This window comes from Anser cygnoides, chromosome Z (assembly GCF_040182565.1).
Source record: "Anser cygnoides isolate HZ-2024a breed goose chromosome Z, Taihu_goose_T2T_genome, whole genome shotgun sequence".
NCBI lineage: Eukaryota > Metazoa > Chordata > Aves > Anseriformes > Anatidae > Anser > Anser cygnoides.
Genome location: NC_089912.1, coordinates 43,381,423 through 43,402,479, shown reverse-complemented (window position 1 = coordinate 43,402,479; position 21,057 = coordinate 43,381,423). Strand labels below are relative to the sequence as shown.

Here is a 21,057-nt window from a genome sequence, read left to right as displayed (position 1 = left end):
TGGGATTGTGATAAGTGGGACGGTGTTGGTAATATTGAACAGAGAGAGGTATGATGACAATAAGCCTGAAAGGAATGTGAGAACTGCATCAGCTGTGTAAATTCAAAGCTCCTTAAAACAAACAACAACAACAACAAAAAGATAACCCACACAATGGGAAATCGTCAAATAGTTACGAGAACAATATTTTTGAAATTGATGTCAGTAAGTTTATGTGAAGAAAGGAAGGATGAAGAATTCTGAAATACAATCTTATTTAAAAAAAATAAAATTCTCTCCAATTCAAGAGAGATTGTTGTCTAACTCCTTTCAGCAAAATAAAAGCAAACAATAATTTTGGTTACTACTTTTGAGTTGCTTTTTTTTCCAACAAAAGCTTAATCAACCACTGTTCTGCATAGGAACACATTAGTAGGTTCAACAGTACGTAACAGATTCTATTAGTCGGAAAAGACAACAATTCAACTTGCAGTTTGGATAGGTGAAAATTTAGAGAATCTAAACTGCGTCACAGAATGAAACGAAGCATTCACCCACCACACACATCCAGCAAGATAGCTCTAAGTATACTCTGACACCACCTTTATGGGCCACATTTTCATAGGATGTCAAAATTGATCTCTTCTAGAGTTGGGAGCATTCTGGAGTTGTCAGCCAACCTGGAATACTAACAAATTTAAACTTGCTGAAACATTATGACTATATTTGAAGAAAATAATTTATTTTGCTGCACATTTTTAGTGGGAAAGAAATACTACGATTCTGCATGATGATATTTGACATGCGCCTTACTTTTTTTTTTTTTTTAACCAGTCAAATATGAAGAAATCATTGTATGTCTGGCAAAGTTTGTGAGCTCTTACGTTGGGTTTATGTGGCAAGGTTTCTAGGGGGCTGCAGGGATGTACGCCATGAGCAGAGCCCAGCAGCTGCCACATCAGATCGGAGCCAGTTCCAGCCAGCTCGAAAAAGGACCCGCTGCTGGCCAGAGCCAAGCCAGTGAACGGCGCTGGATGCGTCATTGTGAGAAAGGGAGAAAGTGCTGCCCAAGAACAACTGGGAGAGAGGAGTGAGAAAATGCGAGAAAAACAGCCAAGCAGACACCAAGGTCAGAAGTTCCCCTGCGGCCTGGTGGAGCAGGCTGTCCCCCTGCAGCCCATGGGTCCCACACGGAGCAGATCTCCACGCTGCAGCCCGTGGAGGAGCCCCCGGTGGAGCAGGTGGAGGTGGCCTGGAGGAGGCTGCGGCCCATGGAGAGCCCCCGCAGGAGCAGGCCCCGGGCCGGAGCTGCAGCCCGTGGAGAGGAGCCCACGCAGGAGCAGGGGGTCTGGGGGGAGCTGCCGCCCACCCGTGGGGGACCTGTGCTGGAGCAGTTTGCTCCTGGGGAATGGACCCCGTGGTACGGAGCCGTGTGGGAGCAGTGCTTGAAGAGCTGCTGCCTGTGGGCAGCCCCCGCAGGCTCAGTTCGGGAAGGACGGCATCCCGTGGGAGGGACCCCACGGGGAGCAGGGGCAGAGAGGGACCGTGAAGGAGCGGCGGAGATGAAGTGTTAGGGACTGACCGCAGCCCCCGTTCCCCATTCCCCTGCACTGTTTAGGAGGAGAAGGTGGAAGAGGACGGATGGGGGGAAGGTTTTTTTGGCTTCTTTCCTTTGTTTCTCACTTCTCTAGCTTGTTAGTAATAGGCAATCAATTGTATTAATATCCCTATGCTGAGTCTGTTTTGCCTGTGACAATAATTGTTGAGGGATCTCCCTGTCCTTATGTCAACCACTGAGCCCTTTTCATTGTATTTTCTCCCCCTTTCCCTTTGAGGAGCGGGAGGGAGCAAGCAGTTGTGGTGGAGCTCAGATGCCCAGCTGTGTAAAACCACCACAACACATCTGCAGTTCTGTGTCTAGTACTGGGCTCCCCAGTACAGGAGAGATTAGGATATACTGGAATGAGTCCAGCAGAAGGCCACAAAAATGATGAAGGGAATGAAGCATCTCTCCTGTGATGAAAGGCTGAAAGAACTGGGACTGTTCAGCCTGGAGAAGAGAAGGCTCAGGGCGTGTGTAAATACCTGATGGGAAAGAATGAGAAAGAGGGAGCCAGACTCTTAGTGGTGCCCACTGACAGGTAAAGAGGAAGTGGCAAAAATTAAAAACCATGAAATTCCATCTGAACACAAGGAAACACTTTTCTCCTGTGGGGCGGCCAAAAATCAGCAAAGGTTGCTCAGAGAGGATGAGGAGCCTCTGTCTTTGGTTAGAGACAACCAAACCCTGAGTGGACATGGTCCAGGGCAACTTGCACTAGCTGACCTTGTTTGAGCAGAAGCCTGGACCAGGTGATCTCAGGAGGTCGTTTCCTGCCTCAGATCTTCTGTCCAAGGCGGAGTTCCTTCCTAGCAGTGGGACTCTGGGTGAAAGTAATTTCAGTAACCCCTTTTGCTAGGTAACGGTTCATCAGCAAGAAAGAGGGATATCTGGAAAAGGCTCTTTACTAAGAGGGTGGGCAGGCACTGGAACAGGCTCTCGAGGGAAGTGGTCACAGCACCAAACTTGACAGAATTCAAGAAGCGTTTGGACAACGCGCTCAGACATAGATAGGGTTTGATTTTGGGGTCATTCTGCATGGAGCCAGGAGTTGGACTCGATAATCCTTGTGGGTCCCTTCCAACTCAGGATATTCTGTGATTCTATGATTCTGTGGGGTGATCAGCTTGGTGGATGGTGTAAGAGCAGTTCATTCTGCTTAGCCTGACTTTAGTAAGGTATTTGACACTGTGTCTCTTAACATCCTCATAAACAAACTGACTAATCATAGAATGGCTTGGGTTGGAAGGGACCTCAGAGACCAGCTAACTTCAATCCCTCTGCCAGAGCCAGGGATGGCACCCACTAGACCAGGCTGGCCAAGGCTGCATCCAGCCTGGCCTTGAACACCTCCAGGGATGGGGCATCCACAACTTCTCTTGGCAACCTGTTCCAGTGCCTCACTGCCCTTACAGAAAAATTTTCCTCCTGATGTCTAGTCTAAATCTACCCCCTTTTAGTTTAAGACCATTCCCCTTGTCCTATCATTATCTACCTGAGTAAAGAGACCTACTCCATCCTTTTCGGAAAACCTCTTTAAGTATCGAAAGGTCACAATGAGGTCCCCCTGGAGCCTTCTCTTCTGAGGCTGAACAGCCCCAGCTCTCTCAGTCTTTCTTCATAGGAGATGTGCTCCAGCCCTCTGAGCATCTTTGTGGCCCTCCTCTGGACTCATGCTTATAGGTCCACTTCCTTCTGGTGGTGCTGGGAGCACCAAACCTAGACGCAGTACTCCAGGTGGGGCCTCATAAGGGCGGAGCAGAGGGGGACAATCACCTCCCTCCCCTGCTGCCCACCCCTCTGTTGATGCAGCCCAGGACGCGGTTGGCCTGCTGGGCTGCGAGCTCCCACTGCTGGCTTATGTCAAGCCTTTTGTCCACCAGAATCCCCAAGTCCTTCTCTGCAGGGCTGCTCTCAATGAGTTCTTCTCTCAGTCTGTGCTCATGTCCGGGATTGCCCCAGCCCAGGTGCAGCACCCTGCACTTGGACTTGTTGAACTTCATTAGGTTCATGTGGGCCCAATTCTCCAGCCTGTCCAGGTCCCTTTGAAAGGCATCTCTTCCTTCTTTGGTATCAACTGCACCACTCAGCTCGGTGTCATCTGCACACCTGCTGAGGGTGCACTCAATCCCATCATCTATATTGTTGATGAAGATATCGAAAAGCACCGGTCCCAAGACAGACCCCTGAGGTACACCGCTCGTCACTGGTCTCCACCTGGGCATAGGGCCATTGACCACCATAAATCTCTTGTTAGCCTGTTGCTCCAGCCTGTCAAGGTTTCTCTGGACGAGAGCATGGCCTTCTGGTCTGCCAGCCACTCCTCCCATTTTTGTATCATCTGCCAATGTGCTGAGGATGCACATGGTCCGGGTCATTAATGACATGTTGAGCAGTACTGTCCCCTGGGGAAAATTGTTATTTTGCACAACCCTTACCAGCTCACTGCCCGCTAATCTATCTAACCTTGTCCTATCAAGGAGGTGATCCAGAACACCCAGCATGGCCTCAACAGGGGCAAATCATGCCTGACCAATATGGCGGCCTTTTATGGTGGTCAATGGCCCTATGCCCAGGTGGAGACCGGTGACGAGCGGTGTACCTCAGGGGTCTGTCTTGGGACCGGTGCTTTTCGGTATCTTCATCAAAGATGTAGACGATGGGATTGAGAGCACCCTCAGCAGGTGTGCAGATGACACCGAGCTGAGTGGTGCAGTTGATACCAAAGAAGGAAGGGATGTCTTTCAAAGGGACCCGGACAGGCTGGAGAAGTGGGCCCTCATGAACCTAATGAGGTTCAACAAGTCCAAGTGCAGGGTGCTGCCCCTGGGCTGGGGCAATCCCGGACATGAGCACAGACTGAGAGAAGAACTCCTTGAGAGTTAAGGCCTTCAGACACTGTGAGGAGAACCCACAAAGTCTTTGAAGACACAAAATCCTCCAGAGTAATAGAGGCTATAACATATGGGAATGAACATTTTGGAAAGCTGAGGTTGGAAAGGAGCCCTGGAGGTCCCCAGGAAAGCCTGCTGCTGAAAGCAGCCCCAGCAAGGCCGTCAGACCACATGTCCCTGGCGATTCCTGCAGCCAGGTCTTGAGAAGCTGAAAGGATGCAGGTGGCGCAACCTCTCAGGGCAACCTGCTCCCTTCTGGAGATTCCCCACGAACAGAAAGGTTTCCCTTTCTCTCCAGTGTGAACTTGGCTTCTTTCAGTGTAGGTGGGCACACACTTTTCAGATCGCAGTGCACTGCTGTGAAGAGCCTGGTTCCGCCTTGTCAACGTGGAGGTCATAGCTCAGCCACAGGGGCCGCTCTGGGCCCTTACGCTGGCACCTTTCCACTGAGGGTGGGCAGAAGAGCCACCTCCTTACTACTCAAGCAGGGTCACCTGGAGCAGGCTGTGCAGGAGCAACCCACAGATTCACCTGCTGCTTCCACTTGTGGAAAAACTGTGTTTTGCTTGAAGGGCAGTCTGCTGCTGGATTGCTGCAGGACTCCCAGAAGGCTGGGGGTCCAGAGCTTTCCTCTGCCCACAGAGACCGAGCAGAGGCGTGTAGGTCAACAAAGGGCCTCACTCCCCTGCAATGGCTTTTCCAAAACAGACAGTGATTCCCCTAAAGAGAAGAGCCATCCCCAGGGATGGGGCTGTCAGCATGGCCGTGTTTATGGCAGCTGAGCTGTGTGCAGGTCTTGAGGACCTGCCACCAACGTGTGGGGTCAGAGGGCTTGTGCACCACTGGGCCGGTGCTGGGAAGGAGGAGTCTGGGAGAGCAGCATGGAGACGTGCTCTGTTGTGGCATTTATGCTACACCAAGTCAGCACTCAGACCCGGAAATTTCCTCCCCTGCTGAGTCAGTGGCGGAAACCATTCCCTAGTGTGGGTTGTTCTGTTAGTTTAAAAAACACTCCCCTGAATGTCACCCAGATGTTTATTGGAGGTAACAGAAGTCAAGCCGCAGAGCTCGCCGCAGCACTGTTCTGAAGCTGGCGCGAGGTGCGGCCGTAGGGCCGGCCGGGTGCTGCCCTGTACTCAGCCGGGTTGGCTCCCCAGAAGTGCCGGATGTGGGAGCCTGCTGGGAGGTGGTGTTGGAGGGCCCCCGAATGGCATCTTCTCCGGATGCTGGGTCACGTCCCACAGGCCTCCTTCCGGGTGCTGAAGGGCTGTGGTCAGCGGTCGAGTTGTGTGGGCTGGACTGCCGGTGCGGGGACCTGCTCCGGTCCCTCTCTCTGGCCACGTCCCTGCGGCGACGGGTGGAAGAGACGACGACGTATTCCTGGTAGTCATCGTCCGCTCGCACCGAGTGCAGGAGCCGGTGGAAGGGCCGCCTGCAGATGGGGCACGTGGCTTTCCTCTCGGCCCACTGCTGGATGCACTCCAAGCAGAAGCGGTGCAAGCAGAAGGCCACGTAGGCTGCTTTCTCGATGTCATTCATACAGATGGGACACAGGAGGTCTTCTGCTGCCTCCAACGGCCTGGCCTGCTGCTGCTGGCTGGCGCCGGCAGTCACGTCTAAGGCGCACTCCTCCATAGCTTTCTGGGCACCCGCTGCCATGTCCTGCCCCGACATCTTTGCCACGTGTCGACCTTGTCTGGTGCTAGGAGGGGAAAAAGAAAGGGAGCCTCAGCTGAGGGAGAGGGTAGGAAAGGGCCTCCCAAAGGGGCTCCCTGTGGCTTGAGAAGCAGCAGCAGTCCTGTGGGACAGCCAGCCTCAGGGGCTACCCTCCAGCCCTGCCTTCCCCCGTCAGCTCTGGGGCTCTGGGGAAGAGCCGGGGTGTCCATGACCCCTGATCTCCACGTGCTCTCTCCCTGAGGCCCTGTATGACTGGGGTGAACTGAGGTACCTGACGAAGGCGCTCAGGGACGGTGGAGAAACTCTCCAGGAATCTTCAGCGCTGCCAAAGACCTTGGCCCCCTCCTGGGACAGCCGCCGTGTGGGACCCACACGCAGCACCCTGCAGCTGTCAGCGTGGAGAGGAGCGCTGCAAGAGGCTGCCTTTGCTCTGCGCCCAGAGCCGCTGCTCTCCAAAAGCCACAGCTCGAAGCACAAGCCACGGTCCTGCAGGAGCTGTCACGCCTCGCATGTGCACCCGCAGGAGCTCCTGGACAAAAGGCATGGGGACAGAGCCTACAGCTGCTGAAAAGCACTGAGGTCACGGGCAGTCACAGTCGCTGCTTGGCGACATCACAGGGGTCTCTGGGGCTGCCCAGCGAGGAAGACCCATGTTCCCAAGGGGGAAGCTTGAAAGCTTCCACCAACAAGAAGCAAGTTGCCTTTGATTCAAATGGGATTGTGATAAGTGGGACGGTGTTGGTAATATTGAACAGAGAGAGGTATGATGACAATAAGCCTGAAAGGAATGTGAGAACTGCATCAGCTGTGTAAATTCAAAGCTCCTTAAAACAAACAACAACAACAACAAAAAGATAACCCACACAATGGGAAATCGTCAAATAGTTACGAGAACAATATTTTTGAAATTGATGTCAGTAAGTTTATGTGAAGAAAGGAAGGATGAAGAATTCTGAAATACAATCTTATTTAAAAAAAATAAAATTCTCTCCAATTCAAGAGAGATTGTTGTCTAACTCCTTTCAGCAAAATAAAAGCAAACAATAATTTTGGTTACTACTTTTGAGTTGCTTTTTTTTCAACAAAAGCTTAATCAACCACTGTTCTGCATAGGAACACATTAGTAGGTTCAACAGTACGTAACAGATTCTATTAGTCGGAAAAGACAACAATTCAACTTGCAGTTTGGATAGGTGAAAATTTAGAGAATCTAAACTGCGTCACAGAATGAAACGAAGCATTCACCCACCACACACATCCAGCAAGATAGCTCTAAGTATACTCTGACACCACCTTTATGGGCCACATTTTCATAGGATGTCAAAATTGATCTCTTCTAGAGTTGGGAGCATTCTGGAGTTGTCAGCCAACCTGGAATACTAACAAATTTAAACTTGCTGAAACATTATGACTATATTTGAAGAAAATAATTTATTTTGCTGCACATTTTTAGTGGGAAAGAAATACTACGATTCTGCATGATGATATTTGACATGCGCCTTACTTTTTTTTTTTTTTAACCAGTCAAATATGAAGAAATCATTGTATGTCTGGCAAAGTTTGTGAGCTCTTACGTTGGGTTTATGTGGCAAGGTTTCTAGGGGGCTGCAGGGGTGTACGCCATGAGCAGAGCCCAGCAGCTGCCACATCAGATCGGAGCCAGTTCCAGCCAGCTCGAAAAAGGACCCGCTGCTGGCCAGAGCCAAGCCAGTGAACGGCGCTGGATGCGTCATTGTGAGAAAGGGAGAAAGTGCTGCCCAAGAACAACTGGGAGAGAGGAGTGAGAAAATGCGAGAAAAACAGCCAAGCAGACACCAAGGTCAGAAGTTCCCCTGCGGCCTGGTGGAGCAGGCTGTCCCCCTGCAGCCCATGGGTCCCACACGGAGCAGATCTCCACGCTGCAGCCCGTGGAGGAGCCCCCGGTGGAGCAGGTGGAGGTGGCCTGGAGGAGGCTGCGGCCCATGGAGAGCCCCCGCAGGAGCAGGCCCCGGGCCGGAGCTGCAGCCCGTGGAGAGGAGCCCACGCAGGAGCAGGGGGTCTGGGGGGAGCTGCCGCCCACCCGTGGGGGACCTGTGCTGGAGCAGTTTGCTCCTGGGGAATGGACCCCGTGGTACGGAGCCGTGTGGGAGCAGTGCTTGAAGAGCTGCTGCCTGTGGGCAGCCCCCGCAGGCTCAGTTCGGGAAGGACGGCATCCCGTGGGAGGGACCCCACGGGGAGCAGGGGCAGAGAGGGACCGTGAAGGAGCGGCGGAGATGAAGTGTTAGGGACTGACCGCAGCCCCCGTTCCCCATTCCCCTGCACTGTTTAGGAGGAGAAGGTGGAAGAGGACGGATGGGGGGAAGGTTTTTTTGGCTTCTTTCCTTTGTTTCTCACTTCTCTAGCTTGTTAGTAATAGGCAATCAATTGTATTAATATCCCTATGCTGAGTCTGTTTTGCCTGTGACAATAATTGTTGAGGGATCTCCCTGTCCTTATGTCAACCACTGAGCCCTTTTCATTGTATTTTCTCCCCCTTTCCCTTTGAGGAGCGGGAGGGAGCAAGCAGTTGTGGTGGAGCTCAGATGCCCAGCTGTGTAAAACCACCACAACACATCTGCAGTTCTGTGTCTAGTACTGGGCTCCCCAGTACAGGAGAGATTAGGATATACTGGAATGAGTCCAGCAGAAGGCCACAAAAATGATGAAGGGAATGAAGCATCTCTCCTGTGATGAAAGGCTGAAAGAACTGGGACTGTTCAGCCTGGAGAAGAGAAGGCTCAGGGCGTGTGTAAATACCTGATGGGAAAGAATGAGAAAGAGGGAGCCAGACTCTTAGTGGTGCCCACTGACAGGTAAAGAGGAAGTGGCAAAAATTAAAAACCATGAAATTCCATCTGAACACAAGGAAACACTTTTCTCCTGTGGGGCGGCCAAAAATCAGCAAAGGTTGCTCAGAGAGGATGAGGAGCCTCTGTCTTTGGTTAGAGACAACCAAACCCTGAGTGGACATGGTCCAGGGCAACTTGCACTAGCTGACCTTGTTTGAGCAGAAGCCTGGACCAGGTGATCTCAGGAGGTCGTTTCCTGCCTCAGATCTTCTGTCCAAGGCGGAGTTCCTTCCTAGCAGTGGGACTCTGGGTGAAAGTAATTTCAGTAACCCCTTTTGCTAGGTAACGGTTCATCAGCAAGAAAGAGGGATATCTGGAAAAGGCTCTTTACTAAGAGGGTGGGCAGGCACTGGAACAGGCTCTCGAGGGAAGTGGTCACAGCACCAAACTTGACAGAATTCAAGAAGCGTTTGGACAACGCGCTCAGACATAGATAGGGTTTGATTTTGGGGTCATTCTGCATGGAGCCAGGAGTTGGACTCGATAATCCTTGTGGGTCCCTTCCAACTCAGGATATTCTGTGATTCTATGATTCTGTGGGGTGATCAGCTTGGTGGATGGTGTAAGAGCAGTTCATTCTGCTTAGCCTGACTTTAGTAAGGTATTTGACACTGTGTCTCTTAACATCCTCATAAACAAACTGACTAATCATAGAATGGCTTGGGTTGGAAGGGACCTCAGAGACCAGCTAACTTCAATCCCTCTGCCAGAGCCAGGGATGGCACCCACTAGACCAGGCTGGCCAAGGCTGCATCCAGCCTGGCCTTGAACACCTCCAGGGATGGGGCATCCACAACTTCTCTTGGCAACCTGTTCCAGTGCCTCACTGCCCTTACAGAAAAATTTTCCTCCTGATGTCTAGTCTAAATCTACCCCCTTTTAGTTTAAGACCATTCCCCTTGTCCTATCATTATCTACCTGAGTAAAGAGACCTACTCCATCCTTTTCGGAAAACCTCTTTAAGTATCGAAAGGTCACAATGAGGTCCCCCTGGAGCCTTCTCTTCTGAGGCTGAACAGCCCCAGCTCTCTCAGTCTTTCTTCATAGGAGATGTGCTCCAGCCCTCTGAGCATCTTTGTGGCCCTCCTCTGGACTCATGCTTATAGGTCCACTTCCTTCTGGTGGTGCTGGGAGCACCAAACCTAGACGCAGTACTCCAGGTGGGGCCTCATAAGGGCGGAGCAGAGGGGGACAATCACCTCCCTCCCCTGCTGCCCACCCCTCTGTTGATGCAGCCCAGGACGCGGTTGGCCTGCTGGGCTGCGAGCTCCCACTGCTGGCTTATGTCAAGCCTTTTGTCCACCAGAATCCCCAAGTCCTTCTCTGCAGGGCTGCTCTCAATGAGTTCTTCTCTCAGTCTGTGCTCATGTCCGGGATTGCCCCAGCCCAGGTGCAGCACCCTGCACTTGGACTTGTTGAACTTCATTAGGTTCATGTGGGCCCAATTCTCCAGCCTGTCCAGGTCCCTTTGAAAGGCATCTCTTCCTTCTTTGGTATCAACTGCACCACTCAGCTCGGTGTCATCTGCACACCTGCTGAGGGTGCACTCAATCCCATCATCTATATTGTTGATGAAGATATCGAAAAGCACCGGTCCCAAGACAGACCCCTGAGGTACACCGCTCGTCACTGGTCTCCACCTGGGCATAGGGCCATTGACCACCATAAATCTCTTGTTAGCCTGTTGCTCCAGCCTGTCAAGGTTTCTCTGGACGAGAGCATGGCCTTCTGGTCTGCCAGCCACTCCTCCCATTTTTGTATCATCTGCCAATGTGCTGAGGATGCACATGGTCCGGGTCATTAATGACATGTTGAGCAGTACTGTCCCCTGGGGAAAATTGTTATTTTGCACAACCCTTACCAGCTCACTGCCCGCTAATCTATCTAACCTTGTCCTATCAAGGAGGTGATCCAGAACACCCAGCATGGCCTCAACAGGGGCAAATCATGCCTGACCAATATGGCGGCCTTTTATGGTGGTCAATGGCCCTATGCCCAGGTGGGGACCGGTGACGAGCGGTGTACCTCAGGGGTCTGTCTTGGGACCGGTGCTTTTCGGTATCTTCATCAAAGATGTAGACGATGGGATTGAGAGCACCCTCAGCAGGTGTGCAGATGACACCGAGCTGAGTGGTGCAGTTGATACCAAAGAAGGAAGGGATGTCTTTCAAAGGGACCCGGACAGGCTGGAGAAGTGGGCCCTCATGAACCTAATGAGGTTCAACAAGTCCAAGTGCAGGGTGCTGCCCCTGGGCTGGGGCAATCCCGGACATGAGCACAGACTGAGAGAAGAACTCCTTGAGAGTTAAGGCCTTCAGACACTGTGAGGAGAACCCACAAAGTCTTTGAAGACACAAAATCCTCCAGAGTAATAGAGGCTATAACATATGGGAATGAACATTTTGGAAAGCTGAGGTTGGAAAGGAGCCCTGGAGGTCCCCAGGAAAGCCTGCTGCTGAAAGCAGCCCCAGCAAGGCCGTCAGACCACATGTCCCTGGCGATTCCTGCAGCCAGGTCTTGAGAAGCTGAAAGGATGCAGGTGGCGCAACCTCTCAGGGCAACCTGCTCCCTTCTGGAGATTCCCCACGAACAGAAAGGTTTCCCTTTCTCTCCAGTGTGAACTTGGCTTCTTTCAGTGTAGGTGGGCACACACTTTTCAGATCGCAGTGCACTGCTGTGAAGAGCCTGGTTCCGCCTTGTCAACGTGGAGGTCATAGCTCAGCCACAGGGGCCGCTCTGGGCCCTTACGCTGGCACCTTTCCACTGAGGGTGGGCAGAAGAGCCACCTCCTTACTACTCAAGCAGGGTCACCTGGAGCAGGCTGTGCAGGAGCAACCCACAGATTCACCTGCTGCTTCCACTTGTGGAAAAACTGTGTTTTGCTTGAAGGGCAGTCTGCTGCTGGATTGCTGCAGGACTCCCAGAAGGCTGGGGGTCCAGAGCTTTCCTCTGCCCACAGAGACCGAGCAGAGGCGTGTAGGTCAACAAAGGGCCTCACTCCCCTGCAATGGCTTTTCCAAAACAGACAGTGATTCCCCTAAAGAGAAGAGCCATCCCCAGGGATGGGGCTGTCAGCATGGCCGTGTTTATGGCAGCTGAGCTGTGTGCAGGTCTTGAGGACCTGCCACCAACGTGTGGGGTCAGAGGGCTTGTGCACCACTGGGCCGGTGCTGGGAAGGAGGAGTCTGGGAGAGCAGCATGGAGACGTGCTCTGTTGTGGCATTTATGCTACACCAAGTCAGCACTCAGACCCGGAAATTTCCTCCCCTGCTGAGTCAGTGGCGGAAACCATTCCCTAGTGTGGGTTGTTCTGTTAGTTTAAAAAACACTCCCCTGAATGTCACCCAGATGTTTATTGGAGGTAACAGAAGTCAAGCCGCAGAGCTCGCCGCAGCACTGTTCTGAAGCTGGCGCGAGGTGCGGCCGTAGGGCCGGCCGGGTGCTGCCCTGTACTCAGCCGGGTTGGCTCCCCAGAAGTGCCGGATGTGGGAGCCTGCTGGGAGGTGGTGTTGGAGGGCCCCCGAATGGCATCTTCTCCGGATGCTGGGTCACGTCCCACAGGCCTCCTTCCGGGTGCTGAAGGGCTGTGGTCAGCGGTCGAGTTGTGTGGGCTGGACTGCCGGTGCGGGGACCTGCTCCGGTCCCTCTCTCTGGCCACGTCCCTGCGGCGACGGGTGGAAGAGACGACGACGTATTCCTGGTAGTCATCGTCCGCTCGCACCGAGTGCAGGAGCCGGTGGAAGGGCCGCCTGCAGATGGGGCACGTGGCTTTCCTCTCGGCCCACTGCTGGATGCACTCCAAGCAGAAGCGGTGCAAGCAGAAGGCCACGTAGGCTGCTTTCTCGATGTCATTCATACAGATGGGACACAGGAGGTCTTCTGCTGCCTCCAACGGCCTGGCCTGCTGCTGCTGGCTGGCGCCGGCAGTCACGTCTAAGGCGCACTCCTCCATAGCTTTCTGGGCACCCGCTGCCATGTCCTGCCCCGACATCTTTGCCACGTGTCGACCTTGTCTGGTGCTAGGAGGGGAAAAAGAAAGGGAGCCTCAGCTGAGGGAGAGGGTAGGAAAGGGCCTCCCAAAGGGGCTCCCTGTGGCTTGAGAAGCAGCAGCAGTCCTGTGGGACAGCCAGCCTCAGGGGCTACCCTCCAGCCCTGCCTTCCCCCGTCAGCTCTGGGGCTCTGGGGAAGAGCCGGGGTGTCCATGACCCCTGATCTCCACGTGCTCTCTCCCTGAGGCCCTGTATGACTGGGGTGAACTGAGGTACCTGACGAAGGCGCTCAGGGACGGTGGAGAAACTCTCCAGGAATCTTCAGCGCTGCCAAAGACCTTGGCCCCCTCCTGGGACAGCCGCCGTGTGGGACCCACACGCAGCACCCTGCAGCTGTCAGCGTGGAGAGGAGCGCTGCAAGAGGCTGCCTTTGCTCTGCGCCCAGAGCCGCTGCTCTCCAAAAGCCACAGCTCGAAGCACAAGCCACGGTCCTGCAGGAGCTGTCACGCCTCGCGTGTGCACCCGCAGGAGCTCCTGGACAAAAGGCACGGGGACAGAGCCTACAGCTGCTGAAAAGCACTGAGGTCACGGGCAGTCACAGTCGCTGCTTGGCGACATCACAGGGGTCTCTGGGGCTGCCCAGCGAGGAAGACCCGTGTTCCCAAGGGGGAAGCTTGAAAGCTTCCACCAACAAGAAGCAAGTTGCCTTTGATTCAAATGGGATTGTGATAAGTGGGACGGTGTTGGTAATATTGAACAGAGAGAGGTATGATGACAATAAGCCTGAAAGGAATGTGAGAACTGCATCAGCTGTGTAAATTCAAAGCTCCTTAAAACAAACAACAACAACAACAAAAAGATAACCCACACAATGGGAAATCGTCAAATAGTTACGAGAACAATATTTTTGAAATTGATGTCAGTAAGTTTATGTGAAGAAAGGAAGGATGAAGAATTCTGAAATACAATCTTATTTAAAAAAAATAAAATTCTCTCCAATTCAAGAGAGATTGTTGTCTAACTCCTTTCAGCAAAATAAAAGCAAACAATAATTTTGGTTACTACTTTTGAGTTGCTTTTTTTTCAACAAAAGCTTAATCAACCACTGTTCTGCATAGGAACACATTAGTAGGTTCAACAGTACGTAACAGATTCTATTAGTCGGAAAAGACAACAATTCAACTTGCAGTTTGGATAGGTGAAAATTTAGAGAATCTAAACTGCGTCACAGAATGAAACGAAGCATTCACCCACCACACACATCCAGCAAGATAGCTCTAAGTATACTCTGACACCACCTTTATGGGCCACATTTTCATAGGATGTCAAAATTGATCTCTTCTAGAGTTGGGAGCATTCTGGAGTTGTCAGCCAACCTGGAATACTAACAAATTTAAACTTGCTGAAACATTATGACTATATTTGAAGAAAATAATTTATTTTGCTGCACATTTTTAGTGGGAAAGAAATACTACGATTCTGCATGATGATATTTGACATGCGCCTTACTTTTTTTTTTTTTTTTAACCAGTCAAATATGAAGAAATCATTGTATGTCTGGCAAAGTTTGTGAGCTCTTACGTTGGGTTTATGTGGCAAGGTTTCTAGGGGGCTGCAGGGGTGTACGCCATGAGCAGAGCCCAGCAGCTGCCACATCAGATCGGAGCCAGTTCCAGCCAGCTCGAAAAAGGACCCGCTGCTGGCCAGAGCCAAGCCAGTGAACGGCGCTGGATGCGTCATTGTGAGAAAGGGAGAAAGTGCTGCCCAAGAACAACTGGGAGAGAGGAGTGAGAAAATGCGAGAAAAACAGCCAAGCAGACACCAAGGTCAGAAGTTCCCCTGCGGCCTGGTGGAGCAGGCTGTCCCCCTGCAGCCCATGGGTCCCACACGGAGCAGATCTCCACGCTGCAGCCCGTGGAGGAGCCCCCGGTGGAGCAGGTGGAGGTGGCCTGGAGGAGGCTGCGGCCCATGGAGAGCCCCCGCAGGAGCAGGCCCCGGGCCGGAGCTGCAGCCCGTGGAGAGGAGCCCACGCAGGAGCAGGGGGTCTGGGGGGAGCTGCCGCCCACCCGTGGGGGACCTGTGCTGGAGCAGTTTGCTCCTGGGGAATGGACCCCGTGGTACGGAGCCGTGTGGGAGCAGTGCTTGAAGAGCTGCTGCCTGTGGGCAGCCCCCGCAGGCTCAGTTCGGGAAGGACGGCATCCCGTGGGAGGGACCCCACGGGGAGCAGGGGCAGAGAGGGACCGTGAAGGAGCGGCGGAGATGAAGTGTTAGGGACTGACCGCAGCCCCCGTTCCCCATTCCCCTGCACTGTTTAGGAGGAGAAGGTGGAAGAGGACGGATGGGGGGAAGGTTTTTTTGGCTTCTTTCCTTTGTTTCTCACTTCTCTAGCTTGTTAGTAATAGGCAATCAATTGTATTAATATCCCTATGCTGAGTCTGTTTTGCCTGTGACAATAATTGTTGAGGGATCTCCCTGTCCTTATGTCAACCACTGAGCCCTTTTCATTGTATTTTCTCCCCCTTTCCCTTTGAGGAGCGGGAGGGAGCAAGCAGTTGTGGTGGAGCTCAGATGCCCAGCTGTGTAAAACCACCACAACACATCTGCAGTTCTGTGTCTAGTACTGGGCTCCCCAGTACAGGAGAGATTAGGATATACTGGAATGAGTCCAGCAGAAGGCCACAAAAATGATGAAGGGAATGAAGCATCTCTCCTGTGATGAAAGGCTGAAAGAACTGGGACTGTTCAGCCTGGAGAAGAGAAGGCTCAGGGCGTGTGTAAATACCTGATGGGAAAGAATGAGAAAGAGGGAGCCAGACTCTTAGTGGTGCCCACTGACAGGTAAAGAGGAAGTGGCAAAAATTAAAAACCATGAAATTCCATCTGAACACAAGGAAACACTTTTCTCCTGTGGGGCGGCCAAAAATCAGCAAAGGTTGCTCAGAGAGGATGAGGAGCCTCTGTCTTTGGTTAGAGACAACCAAACCCTGAGTGGACATGGTCCAGGGCAACTTGCACTAGCTGACCTTGTTTGAGCAGAAGCCTGGACCAGGTGATCTCAGGAGGTCGTTTCCTGCCTCAGATCTTCTGTCCAAGGCGGAGTTCCTTCCTAGCAGTGGGACTCTGGGTGAAAGTAATTTCAGTAACCCCTTTTGCTAGGTAACGGTTCATCAGCAAGAAAGAGGGATATCTGGAAAAGGCTCTTTACTAAGAGGGTGGGCAGGCACTGGAACAGGCTCTCGAGGGAAGTGGTCACAGCACCAAACTTGACAGAATTCAAGAAGCGTTTGGACAACGCGCTCAGACATAGATAGGGTTTGATTTTGGGGTCATTCTGCATGGAGCCAGGAGTTGGACTCGATAATCCTTGTGGGTCCCTTCCAACTCAGGATATTCTGTGATTCTATGATTCTGTGGGGTGATCAGCTTGGTGGATGGTGTAAGAGCAGTTCATTCTGCTTAGCCTGACTTTAGTAAGGTATTTGACACTGTGTCTCTTAACATCCTCATAAACAAACTGACTAATCATAGAATGGCTTGGGTTGGAAGGGACCTCAGAGACCAGCTAACTTCAATCCCTCTGCCAGAGCCAGGGATGGCACCCACTAGACCAGGCTGGCCAAGGCTGCATCCAGCCTGGCCTTGAACACCTCCAGGGATGGGGCATCCACAACTTCTCTTGGCAACCTGTTCCAGTGCCTCACTGCCCTTACAGAAAAATTTTCCTCCTGATGTCTAGTCTAAATCTACCCCCTTTTAGTTTAAGACCATTCCCCTTGTCCTATCATTATCTACCTGAGTAAAGAGACCTACTCCATCCTTTTCGGAAAACCTCTTTAAGTATCGAAAGGTCACAATGAGGTCCCCCTGGAGCCTTCTCTTCTGAGGCTGAACAGCCCCAGCTCTCTCAGTCTTTCTTCATAGGAGATGTGCTCCAGCCCTCTGAGCATCTTTGTGGCCCTCCTCTGGACTCATGCTTATAGGTCCACTTCCTTCTGGTGGTGCTGGGAGCACCAAACCTAGACGCAGTACTCCAGGTGGGGCCTCATAAGGGCGGAGCAGAGGGGGACAATCACCTCCCTCCCCTGCTGCCCACCCCTCTGTTGATGCAGCCCAGGACGCGGTTGGCCTGCTGGGCTGCGAGCTCCCACTGCTGGCTTATGTCAAGCCTTTTGTCCACCAGAATCCCCAAGTCCTTCTCTGCAGGGCTGCTCTCAATGAGTTCTTCTCTCAGTCTGTGCTCATGTCCGGGATTGCCCCAGCCCAGGTGCAGCACCCTGCACTTGGACTTGTTGAACTTCATTAGGTTCATGTGGGCCCAATTCTCCAGCCTGTCCAGGTCCCTTTGAAAGGCATCTCTTCCTTCTTTGGTATCAACTGCACCACTCAGCTCGGTGTCATCTGCACACCTGCTGAGGGTGCACTCAATCCCATCATCTATATTGTTGATGAAGATATCGAAAAGCACCGGTCCCAAGACAGACCCCTGAGGTACACCGCTCGTCACTGGTCTCCACCTGGGCATAGGGCCATTGACCACCATAAATCTCTTGTTAGCCTGTTGCTCCAGCCTGTCAAGGTTTCTCTGGACGAGAGCATGGCCTTCTGGTCTGCCAGCCACTCCTCCCATTTTTGTATCATCTGCCAATGTGCTGAGGATGCACATGGTCCGGGTCATTAATGACATGTTGAGCAGTACTGTCCCCTGGGGAAAATTGTTATTTTGCACAACCCTTACCAGCTCACTGCCCGCTAATCTATCTAACCTTGTCCTATCAAGGAGGTGATCCAGAACACCCAGCATGGCCTCAACAGGGGCAAATCATGCCTGACCAATATGGCGGCCTTTTATGGTGGTCAATGGCCCTATGCCCAGGTGGGGACCGGTGACGAGCGGTGTACCTCAGGGGTCTGTCTTGGGACCGGTGCTTTTCGGTATCTTCATCAAAGATGTAGACGATGGGATTGAGAGCACCCTCAGCAGGTGTGCAGATGACACCGAGCTGAGTGGTGCAGTTGATACCAAAGAAGGAAGGGATGTCTTTCAAAGGGACCCGGACAGGCTGGAGAAGTGGGCCCTCATGAACCTAATGAGGTTCAACAAGTCCAAGTGCAGGGTGCTGCCCCTGGGCTGGGGCAATCCCGGACATGAGCACAGACTGAGAGAAGAACTCCTTGAGAGTTAAGGCCTTCAGACACTGTGAGGAGAACCCACAAAGTCTTTGAAGACACAAAATCCTCCAGAGTAATAGAGGCTATAACATATGGGAATGAACATTTTGGAAAGCTGAGGTTGGAAAGGAGCCCTGGAGGTCCCCAGGAAAGCCTGCTGCTGAAAGCAGCCCCAGCAAGGCCGTCAGACCACATGTCCCTGGCGATTCCTGCAGCCAGGTCTTGAGAAGCTGAAAGGATGCAGGTGGCGCAACCTCTCAGGGCAACCTGCTCCCTTCTGGAGATTCCCCACGAACAGAAAGGTTTCCCTTTCTCTCCAGTGTGAACTTGGCTTCTTTCAGTGTAGGTGGGCACACACTTTTCAGATCGCAGTGCACTGCTGTGAAGAGCCTGGTTCCGCCTTGTCAACGTGGAGGTCATAGCTCAGCCACAGGGGCCGCTCTGGGCCCTTACGCTGGCACCTTTCCACTGAGGGTGGGCAGAAGAGCCACCTCCTTACTACTCAAGCAGGGTCACCTGGAGCAGGCTGTGCAGGAGCAACCCACAGATTCACCTGCTGCTTCCACTTGTGGAAAAACTGTGTTTTGCTTGAAGGGCAGTCTGCTGCTGGATTGCTGCAGGACTCCCAGAAGGCTGGGGGTCCAGAGCTTTCCTCTGCCCACAGAGACCGAGCAGAGGCGTGTAGGTCAACAAAGGGCCTCACTCCCCTGCAATGGCTTTTCCAAAACAGACAGTGATTCCCCTAAAGAGAAGAGCCATCCCCAGGGATGGGGCTGTCAGCATGGCCGTGTTTATGGCAGCTGAGCTGTGTGCAGGTCTTGAGGACCTGCCACCAACGTGTGGGGTCAGAGGGCTTGTGCACCACTGGGCCGGTGCTGGGAAGGAGGAGTCTGGGAGAGCAGCATGGAGACGTGCTCTGTTGTGGCATTTATGCTACACCAAGTCAGCACTCAGACCCGGAAATTTCCTCCCCTGCTGAGTCAGTGGCGGAAACCATTCCCTAGTGTGGGTTGTTCTGTTAGTTTAAAAAACACTCCCCTGAATGTCACCCAGATGTTTATTGGAGGTAACAGAAGTCAAGCCGCAGAGCTCGCCGCAGCACTGTTCTGAAGCTGGCGCGAGGTGCGGCCGTAGGGCCGGCCGGGTGCTGCCCTGTACTCAGCCGGGTTGGCTCCCCAGAAGTGCCGGATGTGGGAGCCTGCTGGGAGGTGGTGTTGGAGGGCCCCCGAATGGCATCTTCTCCGGATGCTGGGTCACGTCCCACAGGCCTCCTTCCGGGTGCTGAAGGGCTGTGGTCAGCGGTCGAGTTGTGTGGGCTGGACTGCCGGTGCGGGGACCTGCTCCGGTCCCTCTCTCTGGCCACGTCCCTGCGGCGACGGGTGGAAGAGACGACGACGTATTCCTGGTAGTCATCGTCCGCTCGCACCGAGTGCAGGAGCCGGTGGAAGGGCCGCCTGCAGATGGGGCACGTGGCTTTCCTCTCGGCCCACTGCTGGATGCACTCCAAGCAGAAGCGGTGCAAGCAGAAGGCCACGTAGGCTGCTTTCTCGATGTCATTCATACAGATGGGACACAGGAGGTCTTCTGCTGCCTCCAACGGCCTGGCCTGCTGCTGCTGGCTGGCGCCGGCAGTCACGTCTAAGGCGCACTCCTCCATAGCTTTCTGGGCACCCGCTGCCATGTCCTGCCCCGACATCTTTGCCACGTGTCGACCTTGTCTGGTGCTAGGAGGGGAAAAAGAAAGGGAGCCTCAGCTGAGGGAGAGGGTAGGAAAGGGCCTCCCAAAGGGGCTCCCTGTGGCTTGAGAAGCAGCAGCAGTCCTGTGGGACAGCCAGCCTCAGGGGCTACCCTCCAGCCCTGCCTTCCCCCGTCAGCTCTGGGGCTCTGGGGAAGAGCCGGGGTGTCCATGACCCCTGATCTCCACGTGCTCTCTCCCTGAGGCCCTGTATGACTGGGGTGAACTGAGGTACCTGACGAAGGCGCTCAGGGACGGTGGAGAAACTCTCCAGGAATCTTCAGCGCTGCCAAAGACCTTGGCCCCCTCCTGGGACAGCCGCCGTGTGGGACCCACACGCAGCACCCTGCAGCTGTCAGCGTGGAGAGGAGCGCTGCAAGAGGCTGCCTTTGCTCTGCGCCCAGAGCCGCTGCTCTCCAAAAGCCACAGCTCGAAGCACAAGCCACGGTCCTGCAGGAGCTGTCACGCCTCGCGTGTGCACCCGCAGGAGCTCCTGGACAAAAGGCACGGGGACAGAGCCTACAGCTGCTGAAAAGCACTGAGGTCACGGGCAGTCACAGTCGCTGCTTGGCGACATCACAGGGGTCTCTGGGGCTGCCCAGCGAGGAAGACCCGTGTTCCCAAGGGGGAAGCTTGAAAGCTTCCACCAACAAGAAGCAAGTTGCCTTTGATTCAAATGGGATTGTGATAAGTGGGACGGTGTTGGTAATATTGAACAGAGAGAGGTATGATGACAATAAGCCTGAAAGGAATGTGAGAACTGCATCAGCTGTGTAAATTCAAAGCTCCTTAAAACAAACAACAACAACAACAAAAAGATAACCCACACAATGGGAAATCGTCAAATAGTTACGAGAACAATATTTTTGAAATTGATGTCAGTAAGTTTATGTGAAGAAAGGAAGGATGAAGAATTCTGAAATACAATCTTATTTAAAAAAAATAAAATTCTCTCCAATTCAAGAGAGATTGTTGTCTAACTCCTTTCAGCAAAATAAAAGCAAACAATAATTTTGGTTACTACTTTTGAGTTGCTTTTTTTTCAACAAAAGCTTAATCAACCACTGTTCTGCATAGGAACACATTAGTAGGTTCAACAGTACGTAACAGATTCTATTAGTCGGAAAAGACAACAATTCAACTTGCA

The 21,057-nt window shown here is 52.8% G+C and overlaps 3 protein-coding genes across 3 annotated transcripts; all 3 read right to left on the bottom strand.

Annotated features, from left to right (window-relative positions):
- Positions 1-5,490: 5,490 nt before the first annotated feature.
- Positions 5,491-6,642, bottom strand: LOC136788972 (E3 ubiquitin-protein ligase Topors-like). The gene is made up of 2 exons (XM_066988174.1): positions 6,422-6,642; positions 5,491-6,175 (listed from the first exon to the last, which is right to left on the bottom strand). The coding sequence occupies exon 2, from the start codon at positions 6,145-6,147 to the stop codon at positions 5,509-5,511; it is 639 nt and encodes a 212-aa protein (XP_066844275.1). The 5' UTR covers positions 6,148-6,175; positions 6,422-6,642; the 3' UTR covers positions 5,491-5,508.
- A 5,709-nt stretch (positions 6,643-12,351) lies between these two features.
- Positions 12,352-13,500, bottom strand: LOC136788975 (E3 ubiquitin-protein ligase Topors-like). Its single transcript, XM_066988177.1, has 2 exons — positions 13,283-13,500; positions 12,352-13,036 (listed from the first exon to the last, which is right to left on the bottom strand). The coding sequence occupies exon 2, from the start codon at positions 13,006-13,008 to the stop codon at positions 12,370-12,372; it is 639 nt and encodes a 212-aa protein (XP_066844278.1). The 5' UTR covers positions 13,009-13,036; positions 13,283-13,500; the 3' UTR covers positions 12,352-12,369.
- Positions 13,501-19,214: 5,714 nt separating this feature from the next.
- LOC136788974 (E3 ubiquitin-protein ligase Topors-like) lies at positions 19,215-20,363 on the bottom strand. Its single transcript, XM_066988176.1, has 2 exons — positions 20,146-20,363; positions 19,215-19,899 (listed from the first exon to the last, which is right to left on the bottom strand). Exon 2 carries the CDS (start codon positions 19,869-19,871, stop codon positions 19,233-19,235), a length of 639 nt encoding a protein of 212 aa, XP_066844277.1. The 5' UTR covers positions 19,872-19,899; positions 20,146-20,363; the 3' UTR covers positions 19,215-19,232.
- Between the last annotated feature and the right edge of the window lie 694 nt (positions 20,364-21,057).